Source organism: Saimiri boliviensis, chromosome 14 (genome assembly GCF_048565385.1).
Source record: "Saimiri boliviensis isolate mSaiBol1 chromosome 14, mSaiBol1.pri, whole genome shotgun sequence".
Taxonomy (NCBI): Eukaryota; Metazoa; Chordata; class Mammalia; order Primates; family Cebidae; genus Saimiri; species Saimiri boliviensis.
The window spans coordinates 55,224,732-55,246,785 of NC_133462.1; the positions used below are offsets into that span (position 1 = coordinate 55,224,732).

At 36.3% G+C, this 22,054-nt stretch overlaps 1 protein-coding gene across 9 annotated transcripts in view; it reads left to right on the forward strand.

Annotated features, from left to right (window-relative positions):
• The window catches only part of DENND1B (DENN domain containing 1B), a 261,565-nt gene that overhangs the window by 194,072 nt on the left and 45,439 nt on the right, over positions 1-22,054 (forward strand). For 8 of the 9 annotated variants that reach the window (XM_074385089.1, XM_074385082.1, XM_074385085.1 and 5 more), the window contains one exon: positions 20,241-20,331. In XM_074385089.1, the coding sequence (XP_074241190.1) occupies positions 20,241-20,331 (91 nt within the window). Of the gene's footprint in view, positions 1-20,240; positions 20,343-22,054 lie in introns of those variants that run through there. The other variant, XM_074385090.1, reaches the window with a different exon arrangement.

Here is a 22,054-nt window from a genome sequence, read left to right on the forward strand (position 1 = left end):
AAAAGATTTGAATAGGCATATGCACATGAAGAAACTTACATCACTAACAGTGATCAGCAAGATACTCAGCCTTACTTGTAATCAGAGAATGTCAAATAAAAAACAATGAAATCGTACTTCACATTCACCAGACTGCTGAAGTTTTAAAAACCTGAAAATCCCAAATTTGGGCAAGAACATGGAGCAAGGGACAAAGATTTAACTCTTTGCTGGAGTGTAAATTTGCACAAGTTAACACTTTGATACTACTCTTTTATTTTTAGCATATGAATTTCCTGTGACCCAGAAATTGCACTCTGAAATGTGCACCAAAAGTCATTTACCAAAATTGCTCATAAAAGCAAAGCTGGGAAGTAATCTTAGCTATCCATCAGTGTTAAAATAAATAGATTGTTATATCCATACAATTGAACACTATACATCAGGGAAATGAATTCATTACAGCAAAACTGAAAATGAATGAATCAAAAGGAGAAAGTTACTGAAGAAAATACGTGATGAGGCATTTTATGTAATGTTCAAAAGCAAGAAAAGCTAAATGATATATTGTTTAGGTGAACATGTTTATGTGATAAAACCATAAAGGAAGGCAAATCTTGACCGTTTTATAAAACGTTCTGTAAATATAACCACTATTCTTTGTAAGCTATTTAAAATAAATTTTAAAGTCTTTTAAATTAATCATACTGTGATTATGATCCTTAAGGAAAATAAAAAAGCAAAGATAGGATTGTGGGCTCCTCCATAGAAAGGGAGGGGCACAAAGGGAGGGACCTTTCAAGGAAGGTCAGTGTTCTCCTGGTTTACTTATCATTTTTAAAATATTTCAACTGTATAATTTTTGTTGTATTTTTTGAAAGTTTTAATTGACAATAATTGTGTACGTTTATGGGTTACAATGTGATATTTTGATACACATACACATTGTAGAATGATTATATCAAGCTAATTAACATCTCTGTCACGTCAAATAGTTTTTTAGAGTGTTGAGAACGTTTATAATCTACTCTTTTAGTCTAAGTGCAGTGACTCATGCCTGTAATCCCAGCACTTTGGGAAGCTGATGGGGGTGGATCACCTGAGGTTAGGAGTTCGAGACCAGCCTGGCCAACATGCTGAAACTCCATCTCTAATAAAAATACAAAAATTAGCAAGGCAAGGTGGCACATGCCTGTAATTCCAGCTACATGTGAGGCTGAAGCAGGAGAATATCTTGAACCCGGGAGGCAGAGGTTGCAATGAGCCGAGATTGTGCCAGTGCACTCCAGCCTGGGTGACAAAGCAAGAGTCTGTCAAAAAAAAAAAAATCTTCTCTTTTAGCAATTTTGAAATGTACAGTACAATAGTATTAATTATGGTCACTACCATGCAGTAGATCTCAAAAACCTATTACTCTTGTCTAACTGAAACTTTGTATCCTTTGAGCAAAATCTTCCCCTCTTAAGCTACCAACTATCTGTGCTTTATTATTATTATTTAAATTGTTAATATTTAATGAAAGTATTGTATGAAAACATATATATTTTTAATGTTTATACATCATTCAGTAGTAGGCTGTATTTTCATTTGACAGTTGACATCTTAACTTCCTTTGGTCTTAGTTTCTGCATCTGTAACATGAGTTAGAGTAAAAGATCACTGAGTTTGAGATACCTCTCATCTCTAACTTTCCATGATACTTTAAAATAAACATAGCTTAGATGGATGATAGTGGGTTCCATGTATGTGAATTTCTCTTTAGATAATGGATTTGGAAGGAATCCCAGAAACAGCTCCTTAAATCCACAACTCTGACATCACCATCTTTCTTTAGCTACCAGCTTTACAAAGAAAGATTTAAGCCATTATTTTCAGGTCGCTTACTTTTATCTCATACTAATAGAAAGAAGGAAATTATTTTCTTCTGTACATTGCTTGTTATTAAGGACCCCAGAACTGAAGTTTTTTGCTCGTTTTACCATTCATTTGCCATGGCTAAGGATCATGACAAAACCAAACCTTTCCCCCAAAACCTTTCCTACCTTTAATATAGTAATATAAATGTGTATTTCTCAAACTTTTCTATCCCCATGGCAGAAGAGAATACATATTTTTAACAAATATGAGGGAGTGGTTATATGAGCCCACTGATAAGCTCATTTTAGGAAGCATTCTGCATTTTTCCAAAATTTTATATACATTGTATATTCTGTACCACAATGTAGCTACAGTAAGTGGCTGTAATAGTTCAAATGTCAATCCTTACGTCAGTCATTTTATAGATTTAGAGCTTTGTTCATGTCTGAGTTATAGAATTTATCCCATTATTGTAATTTTTTTATATTGACTTTCACCTCTCTAAAGTCTTCCCTAAGTGTCCCTCCAGCTCACTAAGTCTGTACTCCTTTTTTCTGTGCCTATATTACTTTAAACACATTTTATTTATTCATGTACTCTCACTGAATTTAGTGTGTCAATCCTAGAGCCTCATTTAGAACTGCAAACTTATGGGATATCCATGAATATTGGCTCTTTTAACTGGTAATCTAGATTATTGTTAGGAAATTTATACAATAGTGAAGGAACTCAAGTATATTAAAATAGGTAATTCAAATAATTCTCCTTGTCCAAATTCTAACTCTATTAGGGAGGAAAATAAGGAAGATTCAAATTGGAAACATCTTTTTAAGTGTTCCCCCAAAACCTTGTCTGTCTTCTGTTGAGTAATAAAAATGTGTATTTCTCAAACTTTTCTATCCAACAGATGCCCCCCATGGCAGAAGAAAATACATATTTTTAAAGAGTATGAGGGGTTGGCTGTAGATGCCCACTGACAAGCACATTTTCAGAAGCATTCTGCTTTTTTTTGCAAAACATTTATACACGTTGTACATTCTATACCACAACATAGCAGTGTTTATTTTAAAGTGAAAACATTTTAAATACTGGTTGTATTACTCTCTTCTTACCTTCATATTAAAATAAAATTAAGATTTCAGTTAAATATGCCATATTCATTCTTTGGCTTTGAGTTCTTGGTCACACCATTGAGTGTCACTAATGGCATGTCTGTTCCCCTGTTAAGAGTATTGGCTTAGAATCTGATAGATACGGGTTTTTATCCTGGTCCTGCCACTTTCTTAGAGTATCACACTCTGTAAGATACTTGGTCGCTCTCTGGACTTCAAATCCTTGCCCAATCTCCTATTCTAATGCAATATGCAATCACATCGAATGTTCCTTTGTACATGTATTTCACCAGCTGCACTATCCCCTAACAAGAGTTGGCCTGTCCTTTGAAGCCTTGAAGCCAGGCATTAACTTCTTCTTTCTCACTCTGAATGCCCTGGATGATATCTTCTTCCAATAGAAAGTTGTTTCATCTTCACTGGGAAATGTGTTGTTCAGTCTAGCCACTTTCATTGATGACCTTTGCTAGATCTTTTGGATAACGTGCTACAACTTCTACTGCTTTACCATCCACTTTTATCTGTACAGATGGCTTCTTTCCTTAAACCTCATGAACCGATGTCTGCTAGCTTCATAATTTTCTCCTACAGCATTGTCACATCTCTTTTCACAGAATTGAAGAGAGTTAGGACCTTGCTCTGGATTAGGCTTTGGCCTAGGGGAGTGTCGTGGCTGGTTTGATATTTCCATCAGGGCCACTCTGACGTTCTCCATCTCAGCAGTAAGGCTGTTTCATCTTGTCATTCATGTGTACACTGCAGTAGCACTTTGCATTTCCTTCAAGAATTTTTCCTTTGCATCCACAACTTATCTTAACTGCCTGGTGCAAGTGGCCAGGCTTTCAGGCTGTCTCAGTTTTTGACATGTCTTCCTCACAAGCTTCATCATTTTTAGCTTTTTTACTTGGATGCATACAGGTCATTGTAAGGTTATTAATTAGGGATTAGGAAAGCCTGAGGAGAGTGAGAGAAATGGAGAACGGCCAGTCAGTGGAGCAGTCAGGACACAGAGCATTTATCAATTAAGCCTGCAGACTTACGTGGGGTGGTTCCTGGTACCCTAAAGCAATCACAGTAGTAACATCAGAGATCACTGATCACAGATCACCATAACAACTGTAATCATATAATATAATCATATAATTATAATCACATAATTATAATGAAAAAGCTTGAAATATTCTAAGAGTTACCAAAATATGACACAGGGATACAAAGTAAGCAGATGCTGTTGGAAAAATGGCACAATTGGCTTGCTAAATGGAGGGTTGCCATAAACCTTCAAGTTGTATAAGCTGTCTTTGAAGTGCAGTGAAGTGAAGTTCAATAAAGTGGGATGTGTCTGTATCCATTATATAATAAGCAGTGTTTTATATGAGATACGTCAGAGAAAAGAGAACAATTTCTGCCTTTTTGAAGCTTTTATTTCTAAGCAAATTATAATTTAATAAACAATGTAGATCTTCAAAGGTCAGAAGTACTATGGAAAAGTAAATAGAACAGGATATGTTAAATGGGGACTACCAGAGGTGAGGGTAGGATATAATTTAAAATAATATAGTCAATGTAGATTTCCTGGAATATGTGTCATTTCAGCAGTATCCTGTGAGGTGTCCAAAAGTGGAAACAGAGAGAAAGAAGATTTAGAAGGCTATTGCTATCATCTAGGTGAGAAACTGATGGCAGTGTGGAACTGTTGATGGACGATATGATGAGATTTGGTCAGAATATGGGTTTATTTTATAAATACAGCCAATGGGTATTCTCAAGGATTTCATGTAAAGGTGAGAGAAAGCAGAGTCATGAATGATTCCATGTTGTCTTATCTGAGAAGCTGGAAGGAAGTACTTGTCTCAATTAAAATTGAGATGGGGAAGATTGTGGGCAGATGATGATTTTGGCAAGAACAGGAGTTGATTTTCACACATATTAAATCAAGATGTCTATTAGAGATGCAAGCAGGATATTGGTTAGGCAAGTGGATGGATAAAGGAGGAGAGGAGAAAACTGGAGTGGAGATAGAAATTTCAGAGTATTCAGCATATAGATAGTATTTAAAGCCATCCGCCTGTGGATTAGGTGAGATTACCAAAGGAATAAGTAGTAATAGAAATAAGAAAGTAGCATAAGAGGGCAGTAGCAATGGAGACCATGAAAGAGTGGATGACTGATTAGGTGGGACAGAAATCAGAAGAGTATATTAGCAGCCAACAAGAATACCAAAGAGGGAGGGATCAACACTGCCAAATGTTCGTGACAGGCCAGTTAAAACAAGGACCTGGAATTGATTACTGGATTTAATAACCATGGATATATGATGACTTTAGCAAGAGCAATTTTGCTGAAGTGGTGAGGTAGAAATTGTGACTGAAGCAGGAAAGGAGAGGACATGGACACAAAGTACTGAAGCTCTTTTGAATTTTACTGTTAAGAATACAAAAGTGGGGTCAAGAGAAGAAATAACACGTTTGTATGCTGTTGGGAAGATCTAGAAAGAAAACTATTTATTCAGAAGAGAGAAGGAAAAGTTGTTAGAGAAGTTAGCCTTTTCAAGGAGCACAATTTATTCATAACAGAAGAAAAGGCAGTATGTGAGCACAGATGGAGGAGGTAGGTAAATGTGTGACTTTGAACTTGTAGAATTTTCTTTTAATTACTTCAGTTTTCTCTTCTTTGATGAAATTAGGAAGCAATATCATAAACTGAGAAAGAATAGGGAAGGTCGTTAAATGTTTAAGGAGAAAGAAGATAGGACATTGTGAAGTGGATAGGGAGAGTGAATGAAATGACCGCAAAGTAAAATAAAATTGCTTGCTGTTCAAATCCTATTGGAGGTTGAAGTTTATAAATTTAAGGTGAGAATAATCATTATGGCTGGGGAGATTTTCTCCTGATATTTAGAGCCTCTCACAGGCCTACTGGATATGTGCCTCTTCTACTTCAGTGTAGGTATTTACTCTAGCTATTCCCTCTGCCTGGAATCCTCTTCCGCCATTAAACCTCCTCATAGCTTTCAAGACTTGGCTTAAATGCTGTTTTCACGAGACCTACCCTGACCACACTATTTAAAATGGAAAGTTACTTGCCCCAGATTTCCTAACTTCCCTTATGCAAGTCTATCTTATTCTCTAACACTCATCACCTTCTCACATACTGTATACATCATTTATTATTTCTTATTTCATGCTATAACTCTTCTCCTATCTCTACCAGATGTTTAAGCATTACAAGGGCTTGGATTTTTGCCTGCTTCATTCATTCCTGTATTTCAGGTATCTAGAAAACTGCTCGGAATATAGCATACATTCAGTTATTCACTGAATAATATAATTAGTTGATCCTTTTGGCCTGGTGATCATAAAGTTCAGCAGACTAAATTATTTAATGTCAATTGAGATATCCTTGAAAGTAGTATTGTTGTCTTATTACTGTTATTTTAGGTTATTAGTTCTTTTTTTTTTTTTTTTTTTTTGAGACGGAGTCTCGCTCTTGTTACCCAGGCTGGAGTGCAATGGCCCGATCTTGGCTCACCGCAACCTCCGCCTCCTGGGTTCAGGCAATTCTCCTGCCTCAGCCTCCTGAGTAGCTGGGATTACAGGCACACGCTACCATGCCCAGCTGATTTTTTGTATTTTCAGTAGAGACGGGGTTTCACCATGTTGACCGGGATGGTCTCGAACTCTCGACCTCGTGATCCACCCGCCTCGACCTCCCAAAGTGCTGGGATTACAGGCTTGAGCCACCGCGCCCGGCTAGGTTATTAGTTCTAATAATACATTGCACTGAATGGGCTCTTAATAATCTTTATAATATTTTCCTGCTCATCATACCACAGTAATCTAATTTAGTATACTGGAGTCTGATATTTGTCACCTAATGGCATAAAAATAACAATTTATTTCTATTCTTTTACATACTTAATTTTCTTGTTTTGAGCTGACCTACCTTGCTTATTCCAACTTGTTATAGACAGTTTGTGTTTATATATAGCTACTAACTGAATGCCTTGCATTTAGCAGGTGTCTGTAAATATCTGTTGATGTAATTTGTTATAACACTTCAGTATAGGTTTCACTAACCTATCAAGGTTTACTGAACATTTATAAGAAGAAATATGTAAATTAGACTACTTATGAAATTTTTAGCCCAGAGCATTATATAGAAAGGCAAATTTTAAAGATTCATAAGAAATTAATATATTTTTGAAAGCAGTTTTTTACTATATTTAGATTTTTTCCTTAAATTACTGATTGATTTTTAAAACTATTTTTCTCCAGCTCTCAAGACTTTCTTAGTTATCTCTTATCTGTGTACCTAAGAAGGATTTCTAATGTGAGATAAATTTCTGAGCTATGGTAATATCTCCTCCAGGCTGGAGAAGGAATTTGGGTGTGTAGGTTTGTTTATTGTGTTGCTTCAGCACTTCTGCAGCTTTGCTTCAGTAACCGGACTGTTTTTTGTTAGCACAAAAAACAACACTGAATCTTGCTACTGCCTCAGCTTGGCAGAGAACTGTACCACCGCCCCATCTCCCTACCAGAATCTTTTTTGTAAGTTTTTTTAAAAAACAGAAAATCAAATATTTCTTTTAAAATGATATTACAATCCTGAAAATCAATTATTGTAATAGAGTTTTGATGGATTGATTGCAATTAAGTATTTATATAACATATGTCTCAACCAATAAGGGAATTAGAACACTGATAATAGCATAAATTATATTAGGGTTTCTAGATTAAATGCTGGAAATACGCTGACTGGTAAATAATTAAAGAATTATCTCTTAGAGGACATAAACATTCCTACCAGTTTACTAGCAAATATATTAAAGTATAATCTGTGACTTTGATCAAAACATATTCTTTATGTTTTTTGGAAAGAACCTTCTTTGGAGTCTATTTTTTATTTTACATATTTGAAACATTAATTTTATATTTAATTGTATTTTTAAAAATAAATTTGAATAGTGAATGTTAATTTTAATTTAACAATATTATTGAAGTATGTTTAAAGCAACAGATAATTTCTTTAAATTGACTCAATGTCCTATTAGGTGGCTATTTGAAGTGAACAACACTTTTAAAAACCTTAGGGACATCAATATCGAAAAGAAGAGCCAGAAGCAGTTTTCTGTTTGGAAATATTTATCTTGTAACCTGTCAGTTCTTTAAGATATGTCATAAGCAAGGTTTAAAGGAAACCTGCAAACCTTATTGCCCTCACCCTGAAAGGCATTCCTACAATATAATGGACTGGACTAATTAATGATTTTTATATATCATTTTGATGTAAGGGAACCCTGATTGAAAACTTGGGGGTGGCCTCTGGTGTTATATAACATGTATACTGGCTTTTGTCCATTGTTCCTGGCTCATAACTCCTAAAATCCGTGACATCTCCAAAAGCAAAAAAGACCATGTCATAATGTTTAAAAAAATCTGGTTATTGGCAGTTGTTGATGATTTAGAGGGAATAACATCATTGATCTTGAGAATGACAGATATTATTATTTAAATCAATGTTATATATTTATAATTTATAATAAAACTATGGAATATGTACTATGGGATACTGTCTATGAATTTATGTTATTTGTGTTTTGATATGATTAACATGTTTAGATCTAGATTTTTTCTTTTGAAATAAGAATAATACTAAGATTTACATAAAAGAATCATCTTAAAGCAAATTCTTATATTCTTTTAAAAATCGACTTGCAACCTAACTTTGTTATACCTGTGTCATTTTTGTTATTAATAATGTTGTCATTACTTATAACAAACAAATTCTTTCAAAACTTATGTCTTCCAATTACCTACAGATATTTGTTTACTGAATGATATAAGTAACTATTTATCAGGCAACATGTGATAGCACATTATAGAGTCATAGCTTTTTCAACAGAGATGATTTTTTTATTAGTTCAAAATTATTTCTCTGCATCAGTAACTGAAAATATTCTTTTTTTGAGACAGAATTTCGCTCGTTACCCAGGCTGGAGTGCAATGGCGCGATCTCGGCTCACCGCAACCTCCGCCTCCTGGGTTCAGGCAATTCTCCTGCCTTAGCCTCCTGAGTAGCTGGGATTACAGGCATGCGCCACCATGCCCAGCTAATTTTTTGTATTTTTAGTAGAGACGGGGTTTCACCATGTTGACCAGGATGGTCTCGATCTCTTGACCTCGTGATCCACCCACCTTGGCCTCCCAAAGTGCTGGGATTACAGGCGTGAGCCACTGTGCCTGGCTAAAGATATTCTTATGTCTTTAATTACTATGAAATACTCCAGAGTAATTAAAGTGGTATAACTATGAACCAACTCTACTTGGGGGGAAAATAGCTGTTACTGAATAATAATAGAAAAATGTGTTTGAAAAACTGTTAATTTCAGCATTCTTCTCCATTAATAACACTTTTCAGTTTTTCCTGGGCATCTATTCATATGCATCTATATATAATATGTTTATGTATATGCATTAAGTCAATCTTTTATTATAAGAACAAACATTTTCATTCACTGTGTGCATTGGTGTCTGTCACTGACAGGATTGTTTGCAAAGTCAGTGATAACGTGTAATTTTACTGAGTGATTAATTTCTGTTGGCTCAAATTACTAGGTTTGTAACACAAAGTAGTTACTCATACTAAAAAATGCATAATCAGTAGATAGTTTTGGGATTTATTGCTTTTTAGACTTGAACTGTTCCACTTATTTTTAGAATGGATGGATGATTTCCAGTAAACACAGAAATGAAAACCTTTTAGCAAGTCTTCTAGTCTTCATCTTTAAGAGCAAATTAAGTCCTTTAAAAGGATGTCTTAGTTTGTTATACTTGTCAGTAATGTACTTTCACTTAATCATTTTGCTTTGACTTTATTTTTTTCAAAAAATGATGCCTAGTCTTTTTTTTGATACCTAGTCTTATCAAATTAGATCACTTTGATTTATAATACTGTGTTAAAAATGTGTGCAAGTCAAATTTTGCATGCATTTTAAACCATCTTATTTAAAAATTACCATTATATATAGCAAAGACACCAACATTATAAGCTCCTAGCTTGATCTCAAGATAGAATGAAATGAATTTATTCTATACATTATAATTATTTAACTTTAAAATTAGGTAAAAGTATATGAGCTTCAGCATTGTTGAAGTGTATTTGAGTCTTTCTACAACGTTTATTCAGTTCAAACTTTATGGCAGGCAATTCGCGAGTTACTGAAGATGCATACATGAGAAAGACAGTGTTCCTTCCCTCGGGAAGCTCATAAAAATTTGACAGAGATAGAAAAGGTGGTGGTACTTGGGAAAGTAGACTTTATTGTTTGGCATTTATTAGGTGTACACAATGCAGACACTTCATATTATTTTAGTTAGCTCTCCTAATACCCCATAAGGCATTTTTATTACTCCCATTTTACAGGAGGAGAAATAGTCTTAGAGGTGACAAGTGGCCCAAGATCATAAAGCTAGTAAGTGACAGAGTTGTGATGCAGGCCTTTTTATGTTCCACACTCCATGTTAATTTATAGTATAGGAAACTTTTTGTATACCAAGCATAATGAAGATGTGAAAATCGGTTATGTATGGTCCTTGTCCTCAAATACTTCCAAGTTTTGTGAGAGCAACTCATGCTCTAAAAAATTCTAAGATTCCATTCTTTTAGACTGTTTATTTAAACCTATCTTACCACAGTGTACTCAAAAGCGATAGATGATGATAAAAAGATGATTAAACCACATTTTTTACATTAATAGTTGTTTTCATTCACTCATTCATGCATGCATGCATTCATTCATTCTTTTAGATTCAGAGGTACACACGTGGGTTTGTTACATGGGTAAGTTGCATGAGACTGAGGTTTGGGCTTCTAATAATCCTGTATCCCAGATAGTGAACATAGTAACCAATAGGTAGTTTTTCAACCTTTGCCCCTCTCCAACCTTTCCCCACTTTTGGAATCTCCAGTGTTTATTGTTCCCATCTTTGTGTCCATGTATATCCAATGCTTACTTCCCACTTTCTTTTTTTTTAATCTTAATTCTGTTTCAGTTTACTGGTTTTTTTTTTTTTAATTGTACTTTAAGTTCGGGGGTACATGTGCCTGATTGTTGCATAGGTACACAGATGCCATGGTGGTTTGCTGTCTCCATCCCCCCGTCACCTACATCAGGCATTTCTCCCAGTGTTAAACCTCCCCAACCTTCCCACCCCTCCCGCTGCTGTCCCTCCCCTAGCCCCCTACCCCCTTAGAGACCCCAGTGTGTGATTTTCCCCTCCTGTGCCCATGTGTTCTCACTATTCAGTACCCACCTATGAGTGAGAACATGCAGTGTTTGGTTTTCTGTTCTTGTGTCAGTTTGCTGAGAATGATGGTTTCCAGATTCATCCACGTCCCTAAAAAAGACATGAGCTCATCATTTTTTATGGCTGTATAGTATTCCATGGTGTATATGTGCCACATTTTCTTTGTCCAGTCTATCACTGATGGGCATTTGGGTTGGTTCCAGGTCTTTGCTGTTGTAAAGTTCTGCAATGAACATACATATGCATGTGTCTTTATAATAGAATGATTTATACTCCTTTGGGTATATGCTCAGTAATGGGATTGCTGGGTCAAATGGAATTTCTTTGTCTAGATCCTTGAGGAATCTCCACACTGTCTTCCACAATGGTGGAACTAATTTACACTCCCACCAACAGTGTAAAAGTGTTCCTATTTCTCCATATCCTCTCCAGCATCTGTTGTCTCCAGATTTTTTAATGATCACCATTCTAACTGGCGTGAGATGGTATCTCAGTGTGGTTTGCATTTCTCCAGTGATCAGTGATGATGAACTTTTTTTCATATGTTTGTTGGTCTCATAAATGTCTTTTTTGGAGAAGTGTCTGTTCATATTCTTTGCCCACTTTTGAATGGGTTGGTTGGTTTGTTTTCTTGTAAATCTGCTTTAGTTCTTTGTAGATTCTGCAAATTCGCCCTTTGTCAGATAGGTAGATTGCAAAACCTTTTTCCCATTCTATTGGTTGCCAGTTCACTCTAATGATTGTTTGTTTTGCAGAAACTCTTAATTTTAATTAGATCCCATTTGTCTATTTTGGCTTTTGTTGTCACCGCTTTTGGTGTTTTAGTCATGAAGTCCTTGCCTATGCCTATATCCTGAATGGTATTGCCTAGGTTTTCTTCTAGGATTTTTATGGTGTTGGGTTTTATGTTTAAATCTTTAATCCATCTGGAGTTAATTTTAGTGTAAAGTGTAAAGAAGGGGTCCAGTTTCAGCTTTCTGCACATGGCCAGGCAGTTTTCCCAATACCACTTATTAATCAGGAATTCCTTTCCTCATTGCTTGCTTTTGTCAGATATGTCAAAGATCAGATGGTTGTAGATGTATCATGTTGCTTCCAAGGCCTCTGTTATGTTCCACTGGTCTTTATCTCTGTTTTGGTACCAGTACCATGCTGTTTTGATTACTGTAGACTTGTAGTATAGTTTGACGTCAGGTAGTGTGATGCCTCCAGCTTTGTTCTTTTTACTTAGGATTGTCTTGGCTATGCAGGCTCTCTTTGGGTTCCATATGAAGTTTAAAGTGGTTTTTTTCCAGTTCTGTGAAGAAGGTCTATGGTAGCTTGATGGGGATAGTGTTGAATCTATAAATAACTTCGGGCATTATGGCCATTTTCATGATACTGATTCTTCCTAACCATTAGCATGGAATGTTTTTCCATCTGTTTGTGTCCTCTCTTATTTCCTTGAGCAGTGGTTCGTAGTGCTCCTTGAAGAGAACCTTAACATCCTTTGTTAGTTGTATTCCTAGGTATTTTATTCTCTTTGTAGCAATTGTGAATGGGAGTTTACTCATGATTTGGCTCTCTGTTTTTCTGTTATTGGTGTATAGAAATGCTTGTGATTTCTGCACATTGATTTTGTATCCTGAGACTTGACTGAAGTTGCTTATCAGCTTAAGGAGATTTGGGGCTAAGACAATAAAGTCTTCTAAATAAATCATGTCATCTGCAAATAGAGACAATTTGACTTCCTCTTTTCCTAATTAAACACTTTTTTTTTCTTTTCTTGTCTGATAGCTCCAGTTAGAACTTCCAATGCTGTATTGAATAGGAGTGGTAAGAGAGGGTATCCTTGTCTAGTGCCAGTTTTCAAAGGGAATGCTTCCACTTTTTGCCAGTTCAGTATGATATTGGCTGTGGGTTTGTCATTAATAGCTTTTGTTATTTCGAGATATGTTTCATTGATACCTAGTTTATTGAGGGCTTCTAGCATAAAGGGTTGTTGAATTTTGTCAGAGGCCTTCTCTGCATCTGTTGAGATAATCATGTGGTTTTTGTCTTTGGTTCTGTTTACGTGATGGATTACGTTTATAGATTTGCTTATGTTGAACCAGCCTTGCATCCCCAGGATGAAGCCTACTTGATCGTGGTGTATAAGCTTTTTGATGTGCTGTTGCATTTGGTTTGCCAGTATTTTATTGAAGATTTTTGCATCTATGTTCATTATGGATATAGGCCCAAAGTTTTCTTTTTTGACTGTGTCTCTGCCAGATTTTGGTATCAGGATAATGTTGGTCTCATAAAATGAGTCAGGGAGGATTCCCTCTTTTTGTATTGTTTGGAATAGTTTCAGAAGAAATGGTCCCAGCTCCTCTTTGTATATCTGGTAGAATTCAACTGTGAAACTGTCTGGACCTGGACTTTTTTTGGTTGGTAGGCTATTCATTGCTGCCTCAACTTCAGCCCTTGTTATTGATCTTTTCATGGTTTCAACTTCTTCCAGGTTTAGGCTTGGTTGAGTGTAAGTGTCCAGGAATTTATCCATTTCTTCCATACTTACTGATTTATGTGCATAGGGTTGTTTGTAGTAATCTCTGATGGTAGTTGGTATTCCTGTGGAATTGGTGGTGATAATCCCCTTTATTCTTTTTTATTGTATTTATTCGATTCTTCTGTGTGTTTTTGTTTTGTTTTGTTTTGTTTTGTTTTGTTTGTTTGTTTTTATTAGTCTGGCTATTTTTTTGTCTTTTCAAAAAACCAGCTGCTGGAGTTCTTGATTTTTTGAAGTGTTGTGTCTCTATCTCCTTCAGTTCTGCTCTGATCTTAGTTATTTCTTGTCTTCTGCTAGCTTTTGAGATTTTTTTTTTTTATCTTGCTTCTCTAGCTCTTTCAATTTTGATGATAGGGTGTCAATTTGAGATTTTTTCCTCACTTCTCATGTGGGCATTTAGTGCTGTAAATTTCCTTCTAGAAACTGCTTTAAATGTATCCCAGAGATTCTGGTATGTTGTGTCTTTGTTCTCATTGGTTTTGAAGAACATCTTTATTTCTGCCTTCATTTCATTGTTTATGAACATTGTTTATCATTCAGGAGCAAGTTATTCAGTTTCCACGTAGTTGTGCAGGTTTGAGTGAGTTTCTTAATCCTCAGTTCTAGTTTGATTACACTGTGGTCTAAGAGAACATTGGTTATGATTTCCTTTCTTTTGCATTTGCCGAGGAGTGATTTACTTCCAATTATGTGGACAGTTTTAAAGTGAGTGTGATGTGGTGCTGAAAAAAAAAATGTATATTCTGTGGATTTGGGGTGTAGAGTTCTGTAGATGTCTATTAGGTCTGCTTGGTCCAGATCTGCTTTCAAGTCCTGGATATCTTTGTTGATTTTCTATCTTGTTGATTTGTCTGATATTGACAGTGGAGTGTTGGAAGTCTTCCATTATTATTGTGTGGGAGTCTAAGTCTCTTTGTAGGTCATCAAGAACTTGCTTTATGTATCTAGGTGCTCCTGTGTTGGGTGCATATATAGTTAGCTCTTCTTGTTGCATTGATCCTTTTACCATTATGTAATGCCCTTCTTTGTCTCTTTTGATCTTTGTTAGTTTAAAGTCTATTTTATCAGAGACTAGGATTGCAATCCCTGCTTTTTTTTTTTTTTTTTCTCTCCATTTGCTCGGTAAATCTTCCTCCATACCTTTATTTTGAGTCTGTGTGTGTCTTTGCATGTGAGATGGGTCTCCTGAAGACAGTACAGTACACTAATGAGTCTTGGATTTTTATTCAGTTTGCCAGTCTTTGTCTTTGGACTGGGGCATTTAGACCATTTATATTTAATGTTAATATTGTTATGTGTGAATTTGATCCTGCCATTTTGTTAGTGGCTGGTTGGTTTGCCCATTAGTTGATGCAGTTTCTTTATCACATAATTGGTCTTTACCATTTGTTAAGTTTTTACAGTGGCTGATACTGGTTGTTCCTTTCCATGTTTAATACTTCCTTCATGATCTCTTATAAGGCAGGTCTGGCGGCAATGAAATCTCTCAGCATTTGCTTGTCCATAAAGGATTTTATTTCTCCTTCACTTATGAAGCTTAGTTTGGCTGGATGTGAAATTCTGGGTTGAAAGTTCTTTTCTTTATGGATGTTGAATATTGGCTCCCACTCTCTTCTGGCTTGTAGGGTTTCCACCAAGAGATTTGCTATGAGTCTGTTGGACTTCCCTTTGTGGATGACCCAACCTTTCTCTCTGACTGCCCTTAGCATTTTTTCCTTTATTTCAACCCTGGTGAATCTGATGACTATGTGCCTTGGGTTGCTCTTCTTGAGGAATATCTTTGTGGTGTTCTTTGTATTCCCTGGATTGGAATGTTGGCCTGCCTTGCCAGGTTGGGGAAGTTCTCCTGGATAATATCCTGAAGAGTGTTATCCAGGTTGGATTCATTCTCCCCATCACATTCAGGTACACCGATGAAGCGTAGATTAGGTCTTTTCACATAATCCCTTTCTTGGAGGCTTTGTTTATTTCTTTTCACTCTTTTTTCTCTAATCTTGCCTTCTTGTTTTATTTCATTGAGTTGATCTTCAATCTCTGATATAGTTTCTTCTGCTTGATCGATTGAGCTATTTAAACTTGTGTATGCTTTGCGAAGTTCTCCTGCTGTGTTTTTCAGCTCCATCAAGTCAATTTGTCTTCTCTAAGCTGGTTATTCTAGTTAGCACGTCTTCTTACCATTTTTCAAGGTTTTTAGTTTCTTTGCATTGGGTTAGAACATGTTCCTTTAGCTCAGAAAAGTTTGTTATTACCCATCTTCTGAAGCCTACTTCTGTCAGTTCTCAAACTATTTCTCCATTCTGTTTTGTTCCCTTGCTGGTGAGAAGTTTTGATCCCTTGCAGGAGGAGAGGCATTGTGGTCTTTGTTGATTTCATCCTTCTTGCGCTGGTTTCTTCCTATCTTTGTGGGTTTATCTACCTTTGATCTTTGAAGTTGGTGATTTTGGATGGGGTCTCTGAGTGGACATTTTTTTCTGTCAATGTTGATGCTATTTGTTTTTTGTTTTTTGGGTTTTTTTTAGTTTTCCTTCTAACAGTCAGGCCCCTCTGCTGTAGGACTGATAGAGGTCCACTCTAGCCCTTACTTGCCTGGAAATGACCCACGAGGGGTGTAAAGCAGTGAGGATTGCTGCCTGATCTTTCCTCAGGTAACTTCATCCCAGATAGTTGCTTGCCACGTGTCAGCTTTAGCTCTTATGTATAAGGCATTTTTTTTGTTATTCAGGGGTCAGGGAACCACTTGAGGAGGCAGTCTGTCCCTTGTCTGCCTGCAGAGGCGCTGCTGGGCTGCCTCAGACTCAGCCCTACTGCTCTGTAGGCTTCCTCTGGCCTTTCTCATCTCACACAGGTGAGATTAGACCCGCCTTTGCAATGGTGGATGCCCTTCCTCCCACCAAGCTCGATCTTCTGAGTGGAGCTTGGACTGATGTGCTGGCTGTGAAAATCTCAAGCAAGAGTACATCAGTTTGCTGGTCTTTCTGAGGATGGGACCTGCCAAGCCATATCACCTGTCTCTCTGTTTTCGTCTCTCCCTCTTCCTAGGGGGCGGGTAGAGTCATCCCACAGGCACTCTCAGAGCTGGTCAAAATTTCCACCCAGATCTGTGCTGACAACTTGCGGCACCAGGCCAGCCGGAGCTGTTGCTCAGATCTGTGTTGGTAACTCATGGTGCTTTTCAGCCTGTCAGCATTCTCCTGGACTGTGGGTTGCAATGGCCATGGGAGATGCACAGTATCTGAATTGGAGTTCTGAGGGTGTAAAGCCCCCTATTCTCCATCCATTTGCACCTCCCTGGTGGGGTAGCGCCCTGCCCTGCCTCAGTTCGCCCTCCTTGGGCTACACGCACTGTCCAGGCAGTCCCATTGAAATGAACCTGGTACCTCGGTTAGAAATGCAGATATCACTTACTTTCTGTGTTTCTCTCACTGGGAACTGCGCTCCGGAGCTGTTCCTATTCAGCCATCTTGGCGGAAGTCTATCTACTTCCCACATTTAAGTGAAAACTTGCAATATTTGGTTTTATTTCTGTATGAATTTGCTTAAGATAATGGCCTCCAGCATAATTTATCAGCTGCAAAGGAGATTTCATTCTTTTTTATGACTGCACAGTATTCCATGGTATATATGTACCATATTTTCCTTAATCAGTCAGCTGTTAAAACACACCTGGATTGAATCCATGTCTTTGTTACGTGAATAGTGCTGTAGTAAGCATACAAATGCAGCTGTCTTTTTGGTAAACTGATTTATTTTCCTTTGGCTATATACCCAATAAGGGAATTACTGGATCAAATGGTAATTCTAATTTTAGTTCTTTGAAAAATTTCCAAACCGCTTTTCACAGGACCTGAGCTATTTGGCACTCTCTCAGTGTATAAGTGTTCCCTTTCTCCACAAACTCGTTAGCATCTGTTACATTTTGACTTTTTAATAATAGTCATTCTGACTGTTGTGAGGTGGTGTCTTTTGTGGTTTTGATTTGCATCTCTCTGATGGTTACTGATGTTGAGCATTCTTTCATATGTTTGTTGACCACTTATATCTTCTTTTGAGAAGTGTCTGTTCATGTCCTTTGTCTAATTTTTAATGGAGTGATTTGTTTTCTTCCTGCTAGTTTAAGGTTCTTATAGAGTCTGGATATTGGTCCTTTGTGGGATGCGTATTTTGCCAGCGTTTTGTCCCATCTTGTAGGTTGTCTGTTCACTCTGTTGATAGTGTCTTTTGCTGTGCAGCAGCTCTTTAGTTTAACTGAGCCTCAATGTTCAATTTTTGGTTTTGTTACATTTACTTTTGAAGACTTAATTATAAGTTAGTTGCCTAGGGAAATGTCTAGAAGGGTATTTCCTAGATTTTCTTCTAGGAAGAAAGCTTTTCTTTTAGTTTGAGGTTTTACATTTAAGTCTTTAATTCACCTTGAATTTATTTATTTATTTTTTGTCTGGAGATATAAGAGTCCAGTTTCATTCTTCTGCATATGGTTAGCTAGTTTTCCTGGCACATATATTGCATAGGGTGTCTTTCTCCATTATTTATTTTGTCAATTTTGTTAAAGAACAATTGGTTGTAGATGTGTACCTTTGTTTCAGGGATCTTTATTCTGTTCCATTGATCTTTATAAACCACATCTTGAACAGGGCTCTATTTATTCATTTTTTATTCTTTCTTATTTTTTTTCTGTAAGATTATTTACTCAAAGTCTTACAACTGGTGCAACTTACTGCTATTATCTTTTTTTTCTTTTTTGAAATGGAGTCTTGCTCTGTCACTGGGCTGGAGTGCAGTGTGAAATCTCCATTCACTGCAACCTCCGCCTCCTGGGTTCAAGCGATTCTTCTGCCTCAGCCTCCTGAGTAGCTGGGACTATAGGCACGCACCCAGCTTTTTTTTTTTTTTTTTTTTTTTTTTTTGTATTTTTCAGTAGAGACGAGATTTCACCATGTTGTCCAGGATGGTCTCGATTTCTTGACCTCACCATCCACCACCCCATCCCACCCCCACCCCCACCACCTCAGCCTCCCAAGTGAGCCACCATGCCCGGCCTATTAATTATCTTAAATTGCTGCCTGAGGAATATTGTATTGTTCTATACAACTCGTCTCAATTAGTTTTGTTCATTAACCATTCAAATAGAAAACCAGGAAAAAATATGAGATTTGTCTTTTAAGGCCAGCTACTTTATTTTAGTTCAGGTAAAATTTAAATTTCTAGAGTAAAAATTATGGTCAGGATTAGTTTTTGGATGAAACCGAACATTTTAATCCTCAAATTTTCAAGTCCTCCTTGCAAAAGGCATATAAATCTTGCTTATGTTATCCCCTGCCTCTTAAGCAAGGGAGGCTTAAAGATACTTCATCATCATTATGGATGGAGTAAACCACAACATATCAAATTCTAAGTGCTACAAATCACAACAGGTAACCCAGTGCTAGTAATACGTGTGTGTGTGTGTGTGTGTGTGTGTGTGTGTGTATGACATTATTGATTTTTAACTTGGGTTGGTCATATAAAAATACCCAAAATACTTCTCAAATGCAGTATTAATACTGCGAGAGTCTGATACACTGTGTATGTTCGAACAGGTAAGGAATGGAGCAGAACAGGCAACAGAAGATAGTCTCCAGGGTATCTGGATTTCTGCATTTTGAAAAAGATCTTTGGGTGCTTTTGATAGTTTCAGTCTCCCACGCCTCCCACCTCTTTTTTAAGAACATAGAAAAATATTGCCTAAAATAACCTCATGCATGTCAAGTCAACATGCATTTACCTCAACTGTATTTAAGTTAACAATCCTAATTCTTATTTAGTGAGCATGCATGCCAGGAACTATGAAAGTTGTGTTGATTTTATTGTAAATGGTTAAAATTATTTGGTGCTCTATTATGCCTTAGAACATAATAGTTTAGACAAGTAGTGTTTTATTTTACTGAATGAAGTTAAGAAGCTGAAAAGCAGTGATGTCGAACATCTCAGGGATACCTACTGTGTCACATTTCCTCCGTCAATCTAATTTGTTGTTTGCAGCAACACCATGAGGTGTTTTCCTTCTGAGAAAACAGGGCTGGCCGGACAGGACACAGCCCCATGGGTAAATGGCTTGGCAGGGCAACAGTATCTTTGTACAAACCCCTCTGCAGAGGCTGTGCATTGAGCAACCTATCCAGAGCCTATGATCTTTACTACTGCACTTTGCAGTTTTTTTGCTAATAAGTTAGAATTAGAGTCTTTGCTGTACATTTGCGATTTAATTAAAAAGCTGCTGTTTACTGAGCACCTGTTCTTTCCGTTGTTTGAGAATTTCCATGTGTGTTTATGTGTGTATATACACCATGTAATTTATACAAGTCTGCTATTAATGTTTTTGATGTAAGTAAAATTTTAATCTTATAAAATAGATGTCAAATTAACATTTTATTTGGTGACATTTGATACATTTTATTTGACACTTTTAAATTTTAGTTTATCGATGGTCGACTGGCAAAACTAAACACAGGAAGGGGTTTCTCTGACGTATTTGAAGAAGAGATCACTTCAGGTGGCTTTTGTGGAGGTAAAGACTAGTTATAATATGATTATTCATTTTCTAAATAACAATTATCTCAGTTTTTGCACTTGTGTCTGATAAAATCTATTTCATTAACAATTATTTTCTCCTAAATATGTAATATCTTAAATGCATTTTATCATCTTATAAAAGTTATGATACTAGCTTACTTTGCCTGATATCTGTTACTCAAGGCATTCAGTTGGCCTCATGAATTGGTAGCTGTTGGCCTGAGTAATCTTGTAACATTGCTGGAAATTGGTAATACAGAAATCCAGTCAACTCACATCTTCCTGCCTTTCCTTCTGAATAGTAGTGTTCTCTGCTGGAAAACTGCTAATGATGGTTATTACTGAGTATGAATTAAAGAACTGAAGTTATGATTGATGACACAATCCAAAAAGAAAGATCTGAACACCAAAATTCTTTCTACGTATTTAAGTAACTGTATTATTGTGCAGATGTCTTTCCCTTTTTTACCTTATACATCACCACAGCAGGAAAGTTTCCAATTTACCATTCCATAAATATAATTAATCCTTCTAATGTAAATGTCCAAATAATGTTATAATTATCGAGGCAATGCAGAATTGACAAACTGAGATTTCTGCACAGTTGTTGCCGTACATAGTCTTGACTTGCAGAGCATTTTGCTTGAGTACTGGAAGTGTCCTGTTCATTCATTGAGTATTTGCTGAGTGCTTACAATGTACTAGGCACTGCTCTAAATACTAGGTGAACTAAATAAACAAAAATCCATGTAGCCTATATCTTAGTGTGTTAATTTTTGACCTGGTATAACAGCAATTTTTTAAACTTCTTTATATATTTGTTTTGAGAAAAACATTTTCAGTCTTGTATAAATAGTTGCTGGAATTGAGAAATGAAACATGAAAAGACGACAAGTAATAGGTATTCATCTATACATTTCACAGAATTTAACTTTATTCTTAAGATTCATGTTTTCCATTAAAATATAGAAACCATTGAGATAATTGGTTCATTAAAGGAGGTACAAATGAACTCAGTAGTTGTGGATCTTTATCTGATGTAAGTATTTCATTTCACTGAAAGCGTTTAGCTTGGGGAAAAGTTAGTTTGCTTGACTCAGCAAGTAAGCTGACTGTGGAATCATTCAGCTCCTTGCTTCCCTCAGTTCATGGGTAAAAATTTAGCTTCAATGGAACTTTTGTGTTAAAATAACACTTTTTTACTTCTCAGCTCAGACAAGCAAAATATTGTCAGCTCATGGACAAGTTGCTTGAGGCATCTATTCAGTATTTACATAACTGCTGTCTCATTATCTTTATGACCCGTGGGGCTAGTAGCTTTTATAGAATTGAAGATGACATTTTGTGACAATAAGGGACTAGAACTATGATCCTTTTGTACAGTTAAATTCTGTAGTCTTAACCATTGGTCCAGGTACCTCTGTAAGAGAGTAGACAGGTGGCTTTTCTGGTGGGAAGGCTCACTAAAATTTTTCATTGAAAAGCCTTACTGTTTAAAAAAGTTGAGGAAAATATGATTACCGATTAGTATCTAACTTAGAAACTGCTGCATTTTTAATACAACTTAATGCCCACTACTTTGTTGTTCTTTATTAAAATGAAAAGGGTTTGAGCTCTTATTTTAATTTGAGAGAGCCAATACTTATCTAAAAGGAAAGCCTAATTTGACAAATACTAATTCTAGTGAGTACAGCAAGAAAGTTCCTTAGAAATTTATG